Source organism: Lutjanus erythropterus, chromosome 3, assembly GCF_056507025.1.
Source record: "Lutjanus erythropterus isolate fLutEry1 chromosome 3, fLutEry1.hap2, whole genome shotgun sequence".
NCBI lineage: Eukaryota > Metazoa > Chordata > Actinopteri > Lutjaniformes > Lutjanidae > Lutjanus > Lutjanus erythropterus.
Window position 1 is genome coordinate 47,050,628 of NC_139319.1, and position 22,774 is coordinate 47,073,401.

The window sequence follows — 22,774 nt, forward strand, 5'->3', positions numbered from 1 at the left end:
CTTCAAAAACCCAATGGTTCTCATCAAGAGAAAGCACTGAGGTGGAGGTGGTGAGAAAAGAGGCAGAAACGTTGAGCTGATCCAGGCTCTTTATTAACGGTGGATGCCATTTGACAGAACCAGAAAGAGAGAAAAGGAGGAGAAGAGGATATTAATAACATTATTAAATTATTATAGGTATTGCAGAGGTTCTGAAGCTTTTCAAGAAGACCGGAGCATGGTGTGAAATACGGGGGGCCTTGGGAAGCCTGAGACTCGTTGATTGACACGAGACCCCCTGAAAGTCTCAAAAGCTGAATTTTGGGGCGTCACTTGTACTTGTCACTAAAATGTCTGTTAAAAGTTTTTATTATTCAAATCGCAAAACATTCATTCATAAATATACAGAAAAATTGAGTTGTGGTGCATCTTCTGATGTTGCCATTGAATACCCGGTTGTTTCTGATAATGCCCTCTTCCATGAGCCCCTCTGCAAAAACTTGTAAACCTGAGAAACCATGGTTACAATACTTTAGAAATATGGACTCAAATCTTGTATACTGTGCATTGAGTGTGTGTAAGACTTTAATGTAATACTTGAGTGCTAGGTTGGTGGGACCCCCGAATTGCTGCTGGGCATTTCGCACACTGGATAGGAAACTTGTTTTTAAACTTTTCCTTGTGCCAGTAGGTGGTGTGCACTCACATGAGATTTGCCTTGTTGTTGGAAGTGGCAGATGGTTGATAGACCCTCCATCCTCAATGTTTGATTGATTCTGGTGTGCCAAACCCCTACTCCCATTCTGTTTTCCTGAACCCAGCGCTGGCGTCTTCTTTCAACTGCTTCTGAGACTGATCCGATGATCTGCTGCAGAACCTGTCTGTAGATTCTTAGATCCTTCAGTGGTCTGATGTTAGAAGAAGCCACAAATCCTCTGCTTCCCACTTCAAACAGATAGACTTTTGTGTTTTAGCCACACTGTCTCACTTTTGCTGCCAGCTCTGTGTAGAGTTGCTTCTTATGCTCATAGTCCTCCAGTGGGACTGTGAGCTCTATGATGTTGGCAGTCTTCAGTGAAGGGGACCAGAGTACCAAATTTGGCATACAGTTGTCAGCTGGAAAGATTAACTGCTAGCTGATATCCACCAGAATCTTCCAGTCACAGGCCATGCTTAGCTGTCCTGTTTCTGGCTTAGTAGAAGTAGAAGGCCTTTCCTTTTCTTCTCAGACAAATGTTGCCTTCAGGGATTGGTTGTTGTCGGGGACAAGGAGTTAGTCGTGCCGTCCTTGTGTTCAAGAGTTGATTCCAGGATCTTGAGGGCATGACGGTGCCACCAGGTCTAATGTCTTTGCTTGAGGATAGTCTTACAATCTAGATACAAACTGATTAAAATTGATGCATTTTTATCATTAGTGGAGCCACATCCACTGGCTGTTTTTTTCAGCCTGTGAGACTGATCCAGGGGTCTGCCCCAGAGCCTTTCTGTGGATTCCTAGATCCTTCAGTATTCTAATAGTAGAAGAAGCCAACAATTCTCTGCTTCCCACTTCAAACAGATAGGCTTTTATGTTTTAGCTTTATTGTCTCACTTCTACAGCCGGCTCTACGTATAGTTTCTTATAGTCCTTCTGTGGGACTGTGAGCTTTATGATGGAAGTAGTTGTTAGTGAAGGGGATGGAAGCAATCTCAGGTGGAAAGAGTTGGCCAATATCCGCCAGCATCTTTCGGTCGCAGGGCCATACACAGGTGTCCTGTTTCTGGCTCGGTAGAGGGATGTTTGGACCTTTTATTTTCTTCTTAGACAAATGTTGTTGTTGTTGTTGCCTTCAGGGGAATGATTGCTCAGTGCTTGTTCTCAGTAGCTGATGCCAGGCTCTTGATTACCAGATTATGCCGCCAGTTGTAGAGTCTTAAGACATGAGACATAAGAGCCATATCCACCAGCTGCGTCTTTCAGCCTGTGACACTGATCCGATGGTCTTCTGCAGAACATGTCTATGGATTCCTAGAGCCTGTTAGTCTTGCTTCTGCAGCCGGCATTGCGTAGTGTAGTTTCCTATAGTCCTCCATAGTCTTCCCTAGGGACTGTAAGCTCTATGATGGACAAAGTCAGTGAAGATGACCAAATCCTGCCTGAGGCTGTTGAAAGTAATCTCAGGTGGAAAGAGTTGGCCAATAACCACCAGCGTCTTTCGGTTACAGGTCATGTCCTGTTTCTGGCTTTAGAAAAGGATGTTTGTGACCTTTCTGTCTTCTCGGCTGAATGTTGTTGGTAGGTTTAGTTGTTGTTGGGGTCAAAGAGTTATTCGCCCCCTGCTTGTCTTCAAAAGCTGATGAGCTCTTAAGGACTTGATTGTACCAGCAAGTGTAGCATCTTTGCATGAGGCTGGTCTTCATCAAAATTAATGGGCAAAACACAATATCCGTAACACAACAATGTCAAAACTCCAAACAAAAGTACAGTCTTGCAAAGTTCTGAAGGTGTTTATGCATTGTCAAAACATCAATAAGGCAATAAGACCTTGAGCCTTGCTTTGCTGTGTATGAGAAGCAGGACCCATGTGGAGACACAGATTACAGGTTGATATTTGCTTCTAAGACCGAAAAACCCAACAAAACTTGAACAGGCCAAGTCTGCATTTTCTCTTCTTTTTTCCCCTGCGGCCAAAGCAGGAGTCAGCGTTTTTGCTTCCCATCAAGGCTTGTTGGTATCATCATGTGAGACTATATGGAGAAAAAGCATTGCAGGGGGGGGGAAATCAAGTCGGTGAGGTGTTAAGGTCATGCAGCCTCAGCAAATAAAGACATAATGTGTGTGAGAAAGAGACTGATAAAGAGAGAGGGAGAGGTGCCGAAATGAGATAGGAGGTGAATTAGGGAGTGAGAGGGGAGAGACAGAGAGGGAGACTTTAAGGTAGAGAGAGCAAGGTAAAGAGAGTTAGAGAGTCAGAGATGGACAGATAGTAGTGCCTTGCAGCCAGTGTCCATATCTCTTGACTTTTTCTGCTGTGCTACAACTAATGGACTCTGTCCTCCTCTGCTGTCTTATCTGCTTTCTCTTTCTTTCTTTCTCTCTCTGCTGTCTATCTCTGTGCTCTGTGCTATCTCTCCACTTCTCTGCTCCACCTCTATCTCATTTTTATCACGCTTTGCCTCAATCTTCCTCTCTCCGTTTCTGTGTTGTTCTGTTTCTTTCTCCTCATTTTCACCTGTCTAACCTCGCCACTGCCATAACCAAAAGCGCCAAAAGTTTTTAGCTTATCTTTGTCCGCACGGAAGAAGTGCCAAATAAACGTGCTGTTTCTTTTAGTTTCTCCTTAAAGGGGCTTGTGCAGAGGATCCTTAGTAGGCTTTGGTGGTATCTATTTTTTAAAGTCTTAAAGAGGGAGTTTTTCTTCCAAACACATTATACATGTTTGAGCATAGTTGCACAAAACATGAAAAGACTCAGAACTATATAGTACTGGATTGTTGATTTAGACCATTAAATTGTTGTTCATGATTTCTGTATTCAAGACTTTTTGGGCAGACCTGAAATATGGACTTGGTAAAATGCTGGATAAATAAATAACCCCACAAACCGACACATGAACCACACAGCCTCACACTCCCTAACGGTCAGTTACAGAAGCACCCTCAACGATTCTGTCAGTCCAAATCAACCCAGCAGTTCTATTCAGCTCATCTCAGTTCCAGCAACTTGTCACAGAATAGAACAAAGACCATCCTGTCACTATCCTCTGTCTCTGGTGACTCAAACATGTCTGAACATGTCCAATAAAGCTGCCAGACAGAAGAGGTCATTGTGGTATTGAAAATGAAACAGAGGAGTGGACATGCCCCCATTGTTTCAGCGTCAAGAAAATTGCTGTCTGCAGTATTTGCTTGCTCACCTTAATCATTGGGGCTAAGCCTAAAATACTCCCAAACTTAGTTAGTCCTGTAATGTTATCCTCCAGATGCCATGTTTCTCAGCTCAGCTGCACTGCCTTGTTCACCACTAGAGAGACTGACCTCTGGTGGTGCCTGATGCACACTAAAATACAGCATCTCCGTATCACTTTATGTTATAGGAGGAGCATCATACACCATAATACTTACCACTCAAGGCTAATACTTAATGAGAAATAAGAAAGGAAGAATTGCTAAGTAAGTGAGAGTACTAGAAAGTAAGTTCAGTTGGCAACACTTTTAGTGACTCTAGCATTTGTTTTGAGAATAAATGAATTGTATATTCCAGGTATTCCCTCAAAATCAGAGCACAATGTTAGATTAATTCCTTGGAATTTAATATATAAATGTCTCATAACAATGAGTGATTCTTACATGTATTGTTCATATTTGTGCCCCTTTCAGATGACCCAGGAGCAGTACATCCTTGCGGCGCAGCCCAACCCACTCCACCAGCGGGGGGCGTCGGTGTGTGGTGCCCAGGTTTACCCCACAGTGGGAATCTACGGCTGGAGGAAGAGATGCCTGTACTTCTTCATCCTCCTCCTACTCGTCACCATGATCGTCAACCTGGCGCTGACCATCTGGATCCTCAAAGTCATGAACTTCACCCCGGTAAGAGGCGTGTGCGTTCATGTCATTAACATGCCAGGGTGTTATATGGCTTGGCATTTATATGAGAAGGCTATAAGCTGTGGTTTAAAAGGCTGGCTGTAATGTAAGGCAACATGGGAGTGATGATAAAATCAAAGGAGGTTCAACAGGAGCGAGTGTGCTTGTGTGTGTGTGTGCTCACGCACCTATGCATGCATATACTACAGTTGCACCAATATGTCAAGTGAATGTTGTCCTTTGTATTCATAAGCAGTGAGATAATCTTAAATCAAAGTTACATCATTACTTGAATCATGACACTGGTTTGTTATTCAAAACTTAATTTGAATATATATATATATATTTTGTCAGCAGTCATGTTCACAACTGTGTAACAAATTTGTTTTTTCCAGTTATTACTCTCAGGGACTTGCTTTTGTTTACCATGTTTCTGGGGAAAACACTAATAATTTATTAATATGTTTAATTCTTTGAATTTTTTTAACATGATGCCTCTACAGTATGTGTTATTTTGAGTCTTGTCCAAATTAACATTTGCATTACAAAGTTCTTTGCTCAACGACGGGATGTTACACATTGACTGCTTTGCTCCAGTATTTAGGGTCTCCACTGGTCTTTGTTTACCATTGATTTTTTTTAGCATATATTCGCATTTAACTGATAAGGACCTCTAGCTGGGAACCACACAAAACTGTGATCTCATGTTTCACTTTCTCTGGTCTGGTTTTCCTCCCACTCAGACAGATTTCTACCCATCCTAAACCTTTCAGGCCAATCACAACCGCTTATTTAATACAGGTCAGGTTTGATTTTTCGTTCTTTCGTCATTTTTACCTATTTCCATGTCCACCACCAGGACCAAAAGTCCTAAAAGTTTTTGTCTGGACTTCAAAATATGCTGTTTGTTTTCCGCTTTCATTTTCTCCTCCATTTTTCCTCCTGTCTAGGATGCGTGCAGAGCTGCTACCAGGCTTTTGCAGTATTTCTTTTTTCATGACATTTTTCTGGGATATATGGCATTATGGCGGTATTTGTATACAACTTAAGAAAAGTAATACAGCTCAGCTTTATAATACTCCACTGCAGATAGTTGTCTCTCAACATAGGCAGAGCTGATTCACTGACAAACTGAAAACTAGGGCAGGGCAGTATATTGATATAAAACCAAAAACTGAGCTCCTTTTCTCCTCCGCTAGTGCGAGATTCCTGACTAATTTACATCTCTGAATTAATCTTACAATACCAGGCATAAGTACTTCTAGTGCAGTAATTTTCAAACTGTGGTCTGGGGACCAACAGGGGTCCTTGGGTGGGTCCCCAGCAAAAGGTAGAATAGAATATTTTTATCATATCTTATTTATGTATTTATTTATATATTTTAAAGCTGCAACTATTAATGAAATAATCGATTATTAAATGAATCGACAACTATTTTGATAATTGATCGATCAGTTTGAGTCATTTTGTAGGAAACGCGTAAACTTCTCTAGCTTATTAAATGTGAATATTTTCTTCTTTCTTTCTGGTTTCTGAGAACGTCATCTTGGACTTTGGCACACAGTGATAACAACTAATTGGTTTAGCTAGAAAATTAAGCAGATGAATTGATAATGAAAATAATTGATACATCCTTGTGCTCCGCGTGTTTACAGCTATTTTTCAAGTGACAGGAGCGTGATGGAATTAATTAATTGATTAACTGAGAAAATAATGAACAGATTAATCAACAATGAAAACTGATAGTTGTTGCTATAATTTATTTATTTATTTATCTATTTATTCAGCCAGGAAGGTTCTATTGAGATAGTGGAGCTCTTCCTCCAGGGAGTCCTGTTCAAGAAAAAGAAATTCAAGGGAAAGAAATAATTTTGATTGATCGTAATTTATTGTGACCCTAGTTTGATCATTGATATTGACTATATTTTATCTTCAAAACTAAAAGTAAATAAATACAATGTTCTAAGAGGAGATCCTTCATCAAACTGGTCTCATGTGCATCTGTCGTGGGGGTCCTTCACATGAAAAAAGTTTGTGAACTCACGCTCCAGTGGATATATGAATCATCTACCCCTGTCTGGAAACAGTGCAGGCAGAAGTTGTGTCATGTAACATGAAGCCTCAAAAAACTTTGGAGAGAAGAGGTTTATTTTCTGTTTCCTGGAGACAGGAAAGAGTTCTTTTTTCCCCTACTTTAACTCAGCAGTTTCAGTGTCTGAACTTCATCAAACCTTTACCGTGGTGCATGATTTGGCAGTGATATTGTTCTTATTTGTTGTGTTTATCTTCGTTAGGACTGATGGATACGGAGCGTTTAGTCAGTGACTGCACTGCTTTTGTGAAACAGCACTCTGTGCAACACTAAAATTCAGCTGAATCAGTCTAAATGTTCGAACCTCATCTCAAAACCTGCTTTTATTCATTAGCTTTTCAAAATGTGGCTGACATGCTTTTTTATGCTCTGTTGCTCTTATTTTGTGATTTTAACTACAGCCGTATTTTCACTATGTTTTGTTATTACTGTTGATGTCTGGGCTGTGCCTCCATCCTCCCTGCTTTGTAAGCAGCTTTTTGGAAAGCACTTTGATACCCCATGTTTTTTTTTTTTGTTTGTTTTTTTGCTTTTAAAATGCCAAAACAGTACATTTGACTTGGCTGATAAAGGAACAGCTAGTGAAGCAGAAATATTTACTGCAGGAAATCCTAAACAGGAGATTAGATCAGGAAAAATGCTCACTTTAAAGATACTGAGCACAACTGGCCCTTATTGATATATATATATACATATACATATATCAATGCTTTCCTCTGGTTTGGTTTGCATCCAGTGGTTGCAGCACCCACGCATCTAATATCCCATGTTGCCTTGGGGCTCAAGGAACTTCACTGTGATCGTATACATGCAAATGAGGCAGGATTTGACCCCTGCAGACCTGTGGTAAAGCCGCCCCACGTCATGCTTTATGTTTCAATAAACGACCTCAGAATATAAGAGGGGTTGGGGGAAGAAGACAGCTAAATATGCCTGAGGGAAGGCAGCCAGCACCGAGCATGAAAGAGCAGAAGATATTTCAGAGGCTATATACTGGTGTGTGAAAAACAGAGACAAGCGTGAGACGCCAAGAGACCGGAGCAGTAATAAAGGCAGTGATGAAGTTAAGAAAGAGATAAAAGTGCACGAATGCAGGGATAGAAGTTGGAAAGAGAAACTGATGAAATAATTATAAGGAAAATAAGGCTTATACATTTTTCATCAACTTTATGTATGTATGGCAGCTGTATGAACTGCATTGCAGAGTTGCATCGTCCTGCATGTATAACTTACTAATCTCTGGAAAGTTGGGGAGATGGAAGTGATTTTAAATTATGTTGAATGCTGGATATCATAGTAAGCTATTCTTTTTCCTACGTGTTACCTTCATATTGCATTAATCAGCAACAGTTAGTCAGGAAAAAAGTAAAAAGCCAGTGAAAAAGGCAGTTTTGGTTCATTTTGTTTTTTTTAAGGAAAAATGCAAAATGATATAAAAACAGTGCTTAGTGTCCCCATGTCTCTAGCACGCTTGTCAGCTTCTCAAGGAGGTTGTCTGACCAGCACACGTCAAACAACCTCTGGCAGACGCTGAAGCTCTGGGTGAGGAGCACACCAGACTGCATCTCCCAGTCAGCATCAAAGAAGTGACAGGTAGCTGTTATGTAGCTTCTGTTCGTGCGAGATGTCCTGGAATCAGCGGTCAGGGCTTGTATGCCCTGGCCTGCTTGACTTTTAAGGGGCCTTCACATGATAAGAAATTTGTCCCAGGATCACCGCGAGGTAGGGGGTGCAGAGAAGCAAAGCACGGTGCTACAAGCACTACCTCCTGTCTGCCTGGTATACAAAAAACTGAGCTATATTTAGCTCTGGATTTAGCTAAATTCATAAACTATATGACAAAGCATTTACTATTCATATTTTGCCATTCTTTAAGTTAACAGGTGAGATTGTACTCTGTTTGTAATATTGTGTTTTAGAGTTTGGGGAACCCTGAAACACTTTTCTTCAGTTGTGTCCGGAAGGGAACCCTTGATTTGTGAAACTCTTGCAAGTTTTTTGTAAGTTGTTTCTTCATTGTGATGTTGCACAATCATTAAAATGATCACTCTCATGAGATGTTCCTTGGCTCTGGGGTTCCCTTCAAGACTCAACCATCAGTCTCTCCCTCCTCTGCCTTACTTAACTTCATCCTCAGGGACACCTACTGATCCTCCAAAGTGGGGGCGTGTCGACCACCATCCACTGTGGGCAATGCAATGACCATAAGTCCCTCATACAAACCCACAACAAATAATCTGAACTATCCCTTTAACAATATCAAAAAATTGAGCATATCCAAGCTTTGCTTCCACACATCTGTGCTCACTTCTGGCTGCGTTGTCACATACAGCTGTTATCTCTCCTTGAAAGGTCAGCGGCAAATGAGGTTTGAACTTTGAACGCTGCAGTCAGCGGCAGATTAGAGTGGTGCGTCACGCAGAGGGTAGTAGTGCCACTTAGTTGTGCGCCACCACTCTCAACTAAAGTTTTCTCATTACTTTAACCTCTTTTTGTTCATGTTTATAAAATTAACTTTTCGGAACATGTCTGAACTTACAAACATGAGTTCTGCTAACTTGAATACTTAAAACTTTTAAGAAAGTTTATTGCAGTTACAACATAGTTAGAGTTTGGCGTCTAGGCTTCGACCTCATCACTCCTCGCAGATTATGTTTACATAGAGATAAGAAGGAGTGATGAACAAACATGTAGGACTCCCTGTCGGAGCCTACAGGTGGATGCTGGGTTGGTGGTTGTGGGGCTGAATGAACAGGTGGTGAGGCTGATGCAAAAAGCAATGGTGCTGACAGGCAGAAGGAGAGATGGGAGGTTTTAACAGTTTAAATAGAGCGCCAGATTGGAAGGGCGTGTTTGGTTTGTACTACAGAGAGTGAGGAGTGTCACGTGTCATTATGGTGTAGCTAGAGTTGACTGCCTGAACTGCCTCGCAGGTGTTGCTACATTTTCTGAAGAAAAATGATTAGTAGATTTCCCAGCATGCATTGTTTGAGAGTTAAAACTCTTTTTCTACTTTTTCATAGTTTTAGAATAACTTATATGATGAATTATAAAAGACATGTCAAATGTTAGAAACGTTCACCAGTGTGACTGAAGAGTAATTGGTTCAACTTAATATTTTACGTTTATTGAGTATGTTTTCTCAATACAACTTAATTAATATGAAGTGTATTTGATTCAGATTTATTTGTTTTGAATCAAAACAAGTCAACAACTCAAATTCAGTCAACTTTAAATTTTCTAAAGCAGCCAGGCCATTAACTTTTTGAAGTAAAATAAATTGGAGGTCATTTTTAATGTAACTGAATCCCTTGCTCCCATTGCACTGATTGACAGAGCACCACCGGCACCTGTCACACTTTCTCCCCCTGGCTAGCAGCGACATGATCTTTTGCTGCGAGCCGTCCTCAGACACTTCAACCAGTTGTTTGTTTTCCGGGAGCTAATACTTCTTCTAAACTTGAAGTGTAGTATCATGAAATTTACATTTGACTTTGTTGGCTTTCTGGAGGAAATGTTCCCACACCAAGCTTCATTTTTTATGCCAGACTGCAGGCTAGAGAGGCTGTTATTGGAGTGTCCATGTCATCTAAACAAATCAAATCAAACCCCTTTTCTCCTCCCACAGTGAGAGATTCACATTTGTGAATTAGTCTGATGATGCCAGGTTTAAGGACAATTAGTGCAGTGGTTTTCAAACTGGGGTCCAGCGACCAACAGGGGTCCTTCAATGGGTTGTAGGGGGTCCCCAGCAAAAGGACGAGCAGAATATTTTTTTATCATATTTTAATAAAATAGCAATAAAACACAAAGGAGCACAATATAGTAGAAGACACAATGATGCTGAAAAGAACATGCACAAATGCACTTGACCTCTCTCTGGGGTCCTGTTTTGATCAGCCCTCGTCTGCTGTCAGCCTTTAGACTGATCTTCAAATAAATATTGTACAGATTAATATCCTGTGCATTATCCTGCATCAGCACCCCTACAGCCGCCCAGCTTTTAATCGAGTCTCTTGCGATGCTACACGGTGCAGTCTGAAAGAGAGTAGCTGACGGAGTGGAGATCAGTATGGCTGACAGAGAAGGGAAAAACAAAACAAAACAAAACAACAAAAAAGCGGGCAGAGAAAGATTGGATTGTTCTGGAGGCCTGGAGGAAGGGAGACGTGCACTGGGGGATGATGGGCGGAGAGGAGAGTGATGAACAGAAAAGAAGGGAAAAGGTTGAGTAAGTGTCTGTCTATATGTGGTTTAAATATAGTGTCTCAACATCCACACTCAGCTTCCTCCTCTTGTCCTTTGCCTCTGGGGTCCTCAGGGACCTGGAGAGGTGTCTATTTCGCTGCCCCACGGAGGCGAAGTCGGCGGATGATGACTTGTCAGAGACAGTCCGGAGTTTGAGTGGTGAAGAGTTCGTCACGATATATTCACATAAACTGTTCCAGTTCAGAGGATGAGCTGCTTTATCGTGCTTATTCATTTGTTATCGAGAAGTATGGCGGACATTGAATGAGACCATAAAGGTGACACTTCAATTTCAAGATCCCATAATTTCATGGTAAATAGGTGGTAATTACCAAGTAACATATTTGAAATTTCTCAGAAATAACACACAAATGACCACTAAATTTCCTGGTTAAGTACGTGTTAATTGGCAAACACCGTTTTCATGTATTTGGTGGTAATTACAGAGGAACATATTGGAAATTTGTCTCAATTTTCCCACAAATTACCCCAGATTTCATGTTAAGTATGTGATAATTGTTTTCATGCAAGTAGGTGGTAATTACCAGTTCACATATTTGAACTTTCTTTGAAATTAACTATAAATTTACCCCTAATTTCATGATAAATATATGATAATTAACAAGTATCATAATTTTGAAATTTGGGGTTAATCATCACATACTTAACCATGAAAGATGGGGGTAATCTGGAGGTAATTTATGGGTAATTTCCAAGATATTTCAAATATATAACAAGTAATTACTACCTATCGTGAAATTGTGGGACTTGGAAATTGAAGCGTTACTGTTTTCCTGTTTAAAATATTTCAGTTCAGTATTTCTAAGAGAAACATTGTCACTTTATAGCTCAGAGTTGGAGAACAGTCATATGTGCTCCATATGTCATATGACAAAAGGAAGTTTCTTTAAACTGGAATACATGACAGTAAACATTAACACTTTTACTACCCCTTGAAATAATACATCTTTGTTGTACTTTTGAGCACACTGTGACCCAACAGTAGCACTTGTTAAACAAGCATGCAGTAGATTCTCCATACACACACACACACACACACACACACACACACACACACACACACACACAGGGAACTTTGGTAGAAGCTTCATCAGAAATGTCACATAGCAGCTGCATTATCATTTCAAAGAATGTTTACAGCTGTGTTTGACTGCAATAAGATGTAAAATGAACCTGAAAAAAAGCAAAGATCACAAGACTATGATGTTCCCTAGAGTACTGCCGTCTACAGAGGTGTGTTGCGGAGGCCGGACGTGCTCATAATCAATCAACAATTAGCATAATTAGGAGTCCTAGCTGACATTTTTTTGTATCACTAATTAATCACATAAATTTAATTTAAGTAATAATCTTGATGATTGCAAATCTACTAGATGTATTTATTATAGTATCTGTGACTGTTGTGCTTCCGCTTGAACAGGTATTTTTAAGGTCCAGTGTGTACGATTTACTGAGATGATTTAAAAAAGCGAGGCCACTTGCATCACCGGCGCCATCTGCTTTGTGCCAGGTGTAAGATAGGGCCCAAGGTGTTGGCAGTCTGCAGGCTCACTGATAGATGCAACTCAACCCCACATATTGGTCCTTTAAAACATTATTCATTGCTGCAGTGAATTGCAACAAGCACTGGAACAGGGCCAACATTAATTTTCATTAGTTCCACCTGTGTGCTCTGATGTTAGCAAGGTTATCCAAACAAGATTTATCCTGAAAGTGAAACAACGTGTGAAGTCGAAGATGGACAGATTCTGACACAGGTAAAAAGAAAGAACAGGTGATGGTTGTCAAACAAACACGTCAGTTAAATCCAAAATATGAATAAGTTGGAACATTATGCAAAACGAAAAAAAGTTTTGGAACCACTTACTTACTTACTTACTTCACTTAACTTGATATGAATGCGCCGTAGAGCCATAATTGCTTGTTTTTGTAAAAAAAGAGGTTATGCTCATCCTGCACTCCTTTTTTTTTTTTTTAAAGTTTGCTGCACATTTGTTTTCTGTCTCATTTTTTTTTTGTCTTAGGTGTCACACTGGTGTATCATAAAGTGTTTGCACTAAGTTAATTTTTCTCAATCTTCTCTTGTTGCACTGGTTGTTGCTGCTTTGCATTTCACACCACTAATGCACTGGCATCTTTGTGAAGCAGGTTTCCCTCAGAAACATCCAGCTGCTCTCTGTGTCTGTGCAATTACATATCTGAACACTATGAGGCTTATTGTTATTATTGGTCTCATGTAAAGGCAAAGAACAGTATTGATAAGTAAGATTACCCCCATAAATGATTTATAAATGCTTTATTATTAGGCTAATAATTAAGGTGGAAACACTTTATAAATCATTAATAAGATGTTATGACACATTAGACAAAAAGGGCAACAGTGACCCTTTGGTTGCCAGACAGTGAGCTCACATTTATCTCTACTGTTAGGCCTCAGATGTCATTGCTTTCTGACCTTAGTTTGTCTTCTCCATCAGCAGCATTTATACCTGTCAGCGCCATCACTTTTTTGTTAGCAAATTACTGCATCAAAGCACCGTACACTTTACATTAAAACTCTATTATGTTGTTTATTTATGGTAGTAAGTTATTGATCAATCAGTCGGGAATTTTGTCCAGTCACTGCAACTTTTTCGCAAATATAACCATCATTGTAGCTTCCACCAATCATAGCAGTCCCCTCATGCTAACATCTCAATGAACTGACTAAATGTTTTACTCCTTTTTTTATTTTATTTTTTTTTTACTTGAGATATTGACATTTATCAGTACTATTTTATAATTGTTTGTTTTTGAGTTCCATTTCCAAAAACATTTTGCGTTTTTCTAGAATACCCCCATGTGCACTTCTTCATTTACAAATAAGGGTAATTCATTAGAATTTTCATATTACTGAGCCTGAGTAAAATATATTTTGTGCAGTTGTCACTTGCTTAAAACATCACCATATGCATCTCAATATGCTGTTGTGAAACCAGACATTTTTGCCCACAACAACCCCCAGAAAAGCTTGTGACATCCTTGAGGGACTGATGAGTTGTATACTTAACAATAAGGCTCTCTTTGCCAATAGTAAATAGAAGATAAGCAGTGGTGGACAGTAGCAAAGTACATTTACTTGAATACTGCACTTTACTTGAGTATTTGTTTTTTTGTTGTTTTTTTTGGAAACTTCACTTTCACTTTCACTCCACTACTCAGACAAATGTACTTTTGACTCCACTACATTTCTAGGAAGGTTGTTGTTATTTGTTACTTTTAGGTTAATCATAGGTTTGAAGTCAGCTGTTGCTGTTTTTTCTTTTCTAAAATGCAATTGGTCACATGCTGTTTTTCTCACAGAAGGAAACCAATCACAGTACCCGCTCTCAACTGTGATTGATGTAAAAACAGAAATACGTCATCCAGGCGTGTTCTTTAACAAGAACAAGCGAGCTCTCCCTCTTTCATTCAAACAAAACTTGGTGCTGGCGACAGTGGGAGAAAGACAAAATTAAATCTCAAGATTGATTACAATAAGACAAAGAGAAATAATTCCAGGTAGGCTTTTAATGTTGGATTGTTTTTTATGGAGGAGAAAAATACCACATAACTACATACAACTGCCTCTGAAGACAGAAAGAAGCCTCAGTTATTTAACAGACTTGGAGAAATCCTTACAGTTATCTTCAGCTATCTAATTTTATGCAGTGATTTTAATACAGTTACATCAGAAAATGACAATATCTGTCCTTTTTGTTTTTGATTGTATTTCTATGCTAAAGTTTTTATAGGTGTTTCTATAGACTTTGTGTAGCAGAGTGATTCTACAAGCAGGTCAGTGCTTCATTAGATGATTTCAGAGAGTTGCAAGGTTCTGTAAATACATCATGAGAACAATACAGCATGTATTGATATTAGAAAATGTACTTTGTAATTTTTACTTAAGCATTTTTAAAGCATGTACTTTTGAATACTTATTAAAAGCAAGTACTCTAGTACTTTATCTTGAGTAAAATTTTGACCGAGCAACTTTCACTTGTAGTTGAGTAATATTTGACCAGGAGTATCTATACTTTGACTCAAGTACTGCAGTTAGGTACTTTGTCCACCACTGACTATAAGAGCATAGAGTAGAAATAGTAAAAACTCATTCATAAGATGAATTAGTAGCAAGCAGTAACTGTACCTTTCCAAATACCACATCTATGTATGAAAATTGTGCTATAACTGTGTTATAACTTGTTTATAATTGTTTCATGAATGATTTATAAAGTTTTTGCAATCTAATTAAATATAAGGGTAGTCTTATTGTGATGTGGTACCAAACTCTCACACATACAAACACACACGCTTCCTTTCCTCATCAATTCTCATTTCAAATGCGACTATAGGGAGTTTCTTCTTCTATGGCCCCACGTTTGTCATTTCCATCGTCACCATTCAAATCACGTCTAAATGGCTGCCGTATAATGAAGGCCTCTCTCAAACTTTTTTTTTTTTGTGTGTTGTTTGGAGTTGCCAGATGCGATTCTCATTGTGATGGTGTGGGGAGAAAAAGAGATTTGCTTTTGAAGAGACAGCTTTGGCAGTAAATTGGAGAGGAGGGACTAGTGGGGATAGGAGTTTACGTGTGTGTGTCTCTGTGTGTGTGAGACAGACAGAAAGAGAGAGGGGAACTGAAAGAGGGTATACGTGTATGTGCCAGCAATTATTCAGCAATTGTTCATGCTGATGTGTATGTGTACGCCTTTCCAAGCTTGTGTGTGTCTCTATACCCACATTTGTATGTATGTGTGTGTGTGTGTGTGTGTGTATGTGTGTGTGTGTGTGTGTGTGTGTGTGTGTGTGTGTGTGTGTGTGTGTGTGTGTGTCCGCCCCTGAGTCCTCTGGGCTTTCACTGCAGAGAAATTCAATTTCAGTTGTCACTCACCAATCAGCCTGCCTAATTCCTGGTCTGGACAAGACTATGGTGTGTGTGTGCGTGTGTGTTTGTGTGTGTCAGAGCGTACAGTGTGTGTGTGTGTCATCTCAATACCTGCTCAGCCCATAATGTTATGTCTCTTCATACCACAGTTTGTAGCGTGCTGCTCTGCATCCCAGCATAATGACCTCTTACAATATAAATTTTTTGTAAATGTTCTTCTTGCACACTGAAGTCTTAAACCAGACATGATTTGTCAACATTCAGAATTTTATTTACCCCTCATTTTTGCAAAATGGAGCAAAACCATATTTGACAGGGTTTTGATTTGATTGATGTTTTAAAAGATCAAACTCTTAACGTTATAACAAGTTAACCCATCAGATGGCAAATCAGACACTTTTAAGAGTTCTCTTAATGCTAATCAAATGCACATTTTTAATTTTACTTTACTTTTATTCTTATTTAGCTTTGACTTAGAAGGGCTACAGAGTTTATATGTTATGGTTGAAGTATATCTGATAGCAATATTATGGAATGAATTTGTCTAAAAATAGAAAGTTTACCAGTGCTTTAGCAGTATTCTCTCCTTTATTACACCAGGAAGTGAGACAGGGGTCCTACAGTATAGCTAAACCTTTTTATGCCTGATTAAATCATAATTTTGTAAAAATCTGACAGAGCTGTTTAAAGGGCCAATATTTTCATTAAAAAATCTAATTTTAAACAAAGATGATTATAAATAAATTTGTGCACCTATTTTTATCAGTAGTTATTGATTTACATTTTGAAGGCTTTAAGCACATTTTTAAATTGAAATTGTGAATTCATTTTGGGTGCAGGGGTGTTTTCTGGTATAGAGCAAGTTCAGACATTAAAAAACAGAAAAGAAAATCTAAACTTTTTTTTATAAATTACATTTATATCTCATGTACATAAATCCTTAAAAAATAGATCTTTACCAAATATTGGATTGGAGTGGTGGTATTAGTGGATTTTTGGGCTAGAGAGACATGATTCTCAAGAATGGGTGTTACAGTACAATAATTTCTGCCTCCACTAACACAATAAAACAAACTTTGCTCAGTGCTTACAGTAACATAATGGTATCTGTCTTTATAGTGGATTCCAGGGACGTTTCCAGACTTTTTTTTGACTGGCGTGGCCCAAGTGGGGCTCTGACTTATGCTGGGGTGGAAGGATGTGCTTGTGTTCACAGTAATGTGTTTATCATACAGATTTTAATTTAAAAAATAACATAATCGTTTAATAATAACAATTTCTTACATTACTGTGTTTATGTTTTTATTCAAAAGATAAATAATCCTACCAGAGTGGTGCTGAACAAATATAACATAAAGCTTCCATACTTGATTCTTTATGTCCTTAAAGAGAAATTGTATTCTTTCCTCAGGCTGTGATAAATTCATTGTCCACGCTGCATCATGACTACTACTTTTATTTTTTTATGCTAAATTTACCTTGTGTAAAAAAGAAAAAAAGGCTACATACAAAGGAAAACAATGCACCTTTAAAAATGCTCAGTCAAACAGTTGGTTTCAAGTATGGTCCCACCTCTCCCTGTGCAGATAACCACTCCCACTTCAAGATAATGGGGTGGCACTTGGGGTGGCCACTGCCCCTGGCACGATCTAAAACTCCAAAGAAAACAGATTCCCATGTTTCATTTTGTGCAGCAACTTTGTGCACTTTTAATACTCACATCAAACTTATAAACACTATCTCAAAGTGATAAATGGTAGAAGAAGAACAATAAAACTGCCAGTGGTCGGTAATTTCTCTCAGCATTCTTACACACAGGTGACGATGGTAAACATTTACTGGTGTGTGAAGTGTGCTTTTTTATTTTTAAATCCCGATTGGCTGCCAACCAGTGGGGGCTTCCAATAAAACTTTATTCTTGTGGTACTTTTCAGATCTGAGTTACAGGGTGCTTTAAAGGCGATAAAACAACAATTGGAAAATCAATCAAAATGACCAACATTAATTAGAAATGGGGTTATGGCTGCATAAAAGAGGGTTGCGGCAGGGAAATACAACAGGAATAAAACAGGCAAAAACAAATCTAGCTTATGAGCAGCTCATAAAACTGAGGCAACAGAGACAGACACAGCTGGTGTTCATGACCAGAGGTCAGTGTCTCCAGATCAGGTGAATCCCAGGCTCCTTTAATAATGTCTAATAGGTTTCTATAAAAGCCAGCAGTACTTTAAATTTGCTCTTCAATCCACTTTTGACTTTAGACTGTATGAGATTGACTTTTTATGAGCATCACAACACCTCATTGAGGCATGACAAGAAGAAGGGCAAAAATGTACTTCCATGCTACGGTAAAGTCTCAGGACAGGAAATAGAAGCTTTCGGACTAACAGTAGTATTCTACAACTTTCAGATGATTTATTTTTCAGATGATAAAGTTTATTATCAGGTACTATACTTTCATTAAAGTCCGTCTAAAGGACAAGACTGAGACTGAAGACAAGACTCTAAGAACTATATAGTATTGTTGTTCAAGATTTTATGGGTGGACCTTAAACATTGCTCAGTGATGTGCTGGAAACACTGTAAAAGCCACCTCTACACACACACACACACACACACACACACACACACACACACACACACACACACATCTGCAACAGTCAGTTACAAATGTACCTTCAGTGACTCTCTCAGTCCAAATCAGCCCAGCAGTTCACTTCAGTTCCAACAACCCAACACTGAATTAAAAAAAAAAAAAAAAAAAAAAACATCCTGTCACTGTCCTCTGGCTCTTCTGGCTCTGGAGGCTCAAACATGTCTGGACATGTCCAATAAAGCTGCTAGAGAAGTGTCCAGGTGGTAGTGGTTTTTAACACAGAGACACCTGTCGAGGCTAATTTTAGAACAGGCTGATTACTAAAATTTTAACAACAATATGGTGGTGCAATAAACACTTAACCTCGACTAGACCAGCAGTCAACAACCTTTGCTTTTAAAAGAGCCATAGACGTAGGCCGACACACATTTTGGTTGACAAAATATTATTTTTTTTTTTCTTTTTTCTGTGTTTAGACTACACATTTATACATTTGTAGAATGTAAGAACTGAGCAGAAAGACAAGGAAAAACTAAAGAAACATTTGAGTCAGAACTGCTCTGTGCTGTTGTTTTTGTGATGGTGATGGCAGTTATTTTGCCAATATTAAACCATCCATCTTTGCACACCAGATCTCAGTCTTTCTTACCCTCAGCTGTGTATAAACTACAGGTTATATGAACATCTGTTTAAAGTACAAAAATATGTAATGACCACTTACCTTATCAGTATCGGTCATGAGAAGCAGGTTATTACTGATATCAAGAAAGCACTATATTATAGATACTCAATACCAATTTCACTGCACATTTGCCAACATGCTAACACTGTAGATTTCATAATCATTACTCCAAATGTCCTTAATGTGCACTCAAAAATCTATTTTACTAGCAAATTTGCCTGAACAAAGGCAACATTTTCAGTCTAATTTAGAGCAGTCACACTACTTTAATGTTTCCTTACAGAAAAAAAGTACCAACACTGAGCAGTAAATAAAGATATTATGACGTTTAAAGCCAGAGGAGATTAAAGGGAAGAGAACGAGGAGAAAGATCCAGCTATCTAAGTGTAGAACATTTACTCACTGCTGTTTAGCAGGCGATTTAAATTTGTCATTTCCTTCAGGCAAATAGGGCGATAGGTACATGATCTCAATTAGTGGGTGGAGTGCTCTTCGCTGTCAGGGCTGTTCTTGTGATTTATGTTAAAGAGATATGTTTTTTCTTTTCTTTTTTTAAAAATAAAAAGCTTGCCTGGCGTAGCATAAGGTTTCTTTATAAATAAAATAATCCATGAGATCAGTGTGGTTAAGTGAGACAGGAAAATGGGGATTGGAGAGCAGGAGGCAAACAGGGAGGATGGTGAATGATGCATGGAAGAAGACAGATAGGAAAAAGGAGGGTGAGGTGTGAGTAAGTGTGTGTGTGTGTGTGTGTGTGTGTGTGTGTGTGGTTTAAATAGAGTGTCCCATCATCTATGCTCAGCTTCTCCCTCCTGTCCTCTGCCTCTGGGGTCCACAGGGACTTGAAGAGGTGTCTGTTTCATTGCCTCATGGAGTGGAAGTGAGTGGATGATGGGATGGCAGAGCCGGGCCAGAGTGTTGAGTCTGATGTGTGGCCGTGTGAATGTTACAGTGTTCATCGAGGTACCGTCACCTTCACTATCTTCTAGTTCAGGGCCCCTTCAACCCTGCTGCTGCTTGTGAGCTGATGTTCTGCTCACTATCTCTCAGATTTTATTTTCAAACTACAATTCATCAGCCATATATATTCAAAGTCAAAGATAAACTACAAACCCCAAATGCTTCGTAAAATGTAAATAAAAACAGAATGCAATGATTTGCAAAAATGTTTTGACCTGTATTAAATTGAATTCAGTACAAAGAAAATACATTCAATAATTAATTCAATAACTAATTAACTTGTAAATACACACTCATTTTGAATTTGATGCCTGTAGCACTTTTCAAAAAACTTGGGACAGGGGCAAGAAAAGAGGAGCATCCTTGAAAGTTTCAATCATTTCAGTGTGGGGTGAGGTTCACCACTTTGTGAAAAACTGGGTGGGCAAATAGTCCAGAGTAACGTTTCTCAACACAAAACTGCAGGAATTTAGGGATTTCACCATCTACAATCCATAATTTCATTAAAAGATTCAAAGAATCCAGAGAAATATCTGCACATAAGGGTAAAAAAACAAAAAACAAACACTGAATGTCCATGACCTTTGACCCCTCAGGCAGCACTGAATTAAAAACTGCATTAAAAAGGATATAATTGCATAAAGAATACAACATGTATCAGGAACAATTGGTCGCTGCATCTACAAATGCAAGTCAAGACTCTACAATGCAAAGCAAAACTCATATACTGAAATGCTGCTGGCTTTTCTGGGCCTGATCTCATCCGAGATGGACTGATGCAAAATAGAAAAGTGTGCTGCAATGATGAGTCCACATTTCAGATTGTTTTTGAAAATCATGGACGTCAGGTTAAAGAGGAAAAAGACCATCCAGGGCCCCGTTTCCCAGAGCCTTCATAGCGCTACGTGCGTCGTAAGTTGTATTTTAAGGTCTCCTTTAAGGTTACGGGCTGTTTCCCAGAGTTGGGACAGCCTTAAAGGAGACCTTAAAATACAACTTACGACGCATGTAGGGCTACAACGGCTCTGGGAAACAGGGCCCAGATTGTCACCAGCGCTAACTTCAAAGGCCAGCATCTGTGATGGAATATAGTTGTGTGTGTGCCAATGGCATCATGGGTAACTGTCACTTCTGTGAAGCCCCCTTTAATGCTGAAAGGTACATACAGGTTTTGGAGCGACATATGCTGCCATCCTGCTTTATTTCAGCAAGATGATGCCAAGACACATTCTGCATGTGTTAGAACAGCGTGGCTTCACAGTAAAAGAGTTCAGGTACTAGACTGACCTGCCTGCAGTCCAGACCTGTCTCACATTGAAAGTGTGTTGTGCATTATGAAGCACAATTTGCAACAGATCCCTGACTGTTGAGCACCTTAAGTCATATATCAAGCAAGAAGGAGAACAAATTTCCTTTAAAAACTCCAACAATCAGTGTCCTCAGTTCCCAAACTCTCACTGAATGTTGCGCCCCATCCTAACATGTTGCAGCCATCAAATTCAGAATGAGTGTATAATTACAAAAAACAATAAAGTTTATCAATTTGAGCACAAATGCTTTGTTCAATTGAATTAAGGTAAAAAAAAAAGTTTGCAAATCATTGCATTCTGTTTTTATTTTAGTTTTAGACACTTCTGACTTTTTTGGAATTGGGGTTTGTATATAGGAAGATAATAAAAAATAATAAATAAATAAATTTCATTCAATTAGTGAATCATTAGTCCTTAAACAGCATGATTTAATAAAAATATGAAAACTTATTTACTCTGCCGGTGTAAAATCTTGAATTTTGTCTATTATTGATAACATCTAGGGTTATTTATTGTACACTACAGAGAATTATGTATGCTACAATGCTGTGTGATTAATGTGAGGTCAGTGATTAATTTGAGCGCAGCAATGCCAGAAAAAAATCAGTTGTAATTTAAATGCTCATAAGTGAATTCTAAATATCATAAAATGGTTCATTCAGCATAATAAATTCAATCATAACCCAGTGACACTGTGTTCAATTGGAATTGCATCATAATAATAGATTTCACATAACCAGGCATGTCACTGCTCCATGCGTGAGGTTAAAGGCCATGAGTGTTATAATGAGGGAGGTCACAGAGGTTTTCCAGTGCGTATGTGTTTGTTTGTTTATGCTTATGCGTGCACGCATGACTCGTTTCGCGTGCACGCACGTCTGACAGAGGGCAAAATGTGCTGCTGAAGGCAGTATGAGCTCCCAAACCTGCTGTACTCAGCTCCTCGTCTAGACCCGCTGCCGTCATTATGGCCGTTCACACCTGCACTCTGTAATTTATCGCTCCCGCACACACACACATTTTTCTCACTTTGTCAGAAACAGTGCTGACCTCAGGTAATGGGAGAGTCCAGCGTGAAATACTCTGTCCTCCTGTATCACACACACGCACACGTGCATACACACACACAGTGGAGAGGGGTTAATGTGACGTATCCATCAGACTTAGAGCGCTGACACACCTGATGTTAATCGCTTGAATGGTCAGTGCACACACACACACACATACATACACACACACACACACACACACACACACACACACACACACACACACACACACACACACAAAAAAAAAAAAATGAAATGACAATAAAAAGCTTTGATATTTGAGTGAACTGAAATACATTTATTATAATCTTTATATCCTCAAAAAAAAAGGCTCCAAACTCTGCTCATTAATTTAATGATGCCAT

General features: G+C 39.0%; 1 protein-coding gene across 1 annotated transcript in view; it reads left to right on the forward strand.

Annotated features, from left to right (window-relative positions):
- Positions 1-4,338: 4,338 nt before the first annotated feature.
- The window catches only part of sgcz (sarcoglycan zeta), a 320,919-nt gene continuing 302,483 nt past the window's right edge, over positions 4,339-22,774 (forward strand). Inside the window, exon 1 of the mRNA XM_084711049.1 lies at positions 4,339-4,548. Coding sequence (XP_084567175.1) covers positions 4,339-4,548 — 210 coding nt within the window. The remainder of the gene's footprint in view (positions 4,549-22,774) is intronic.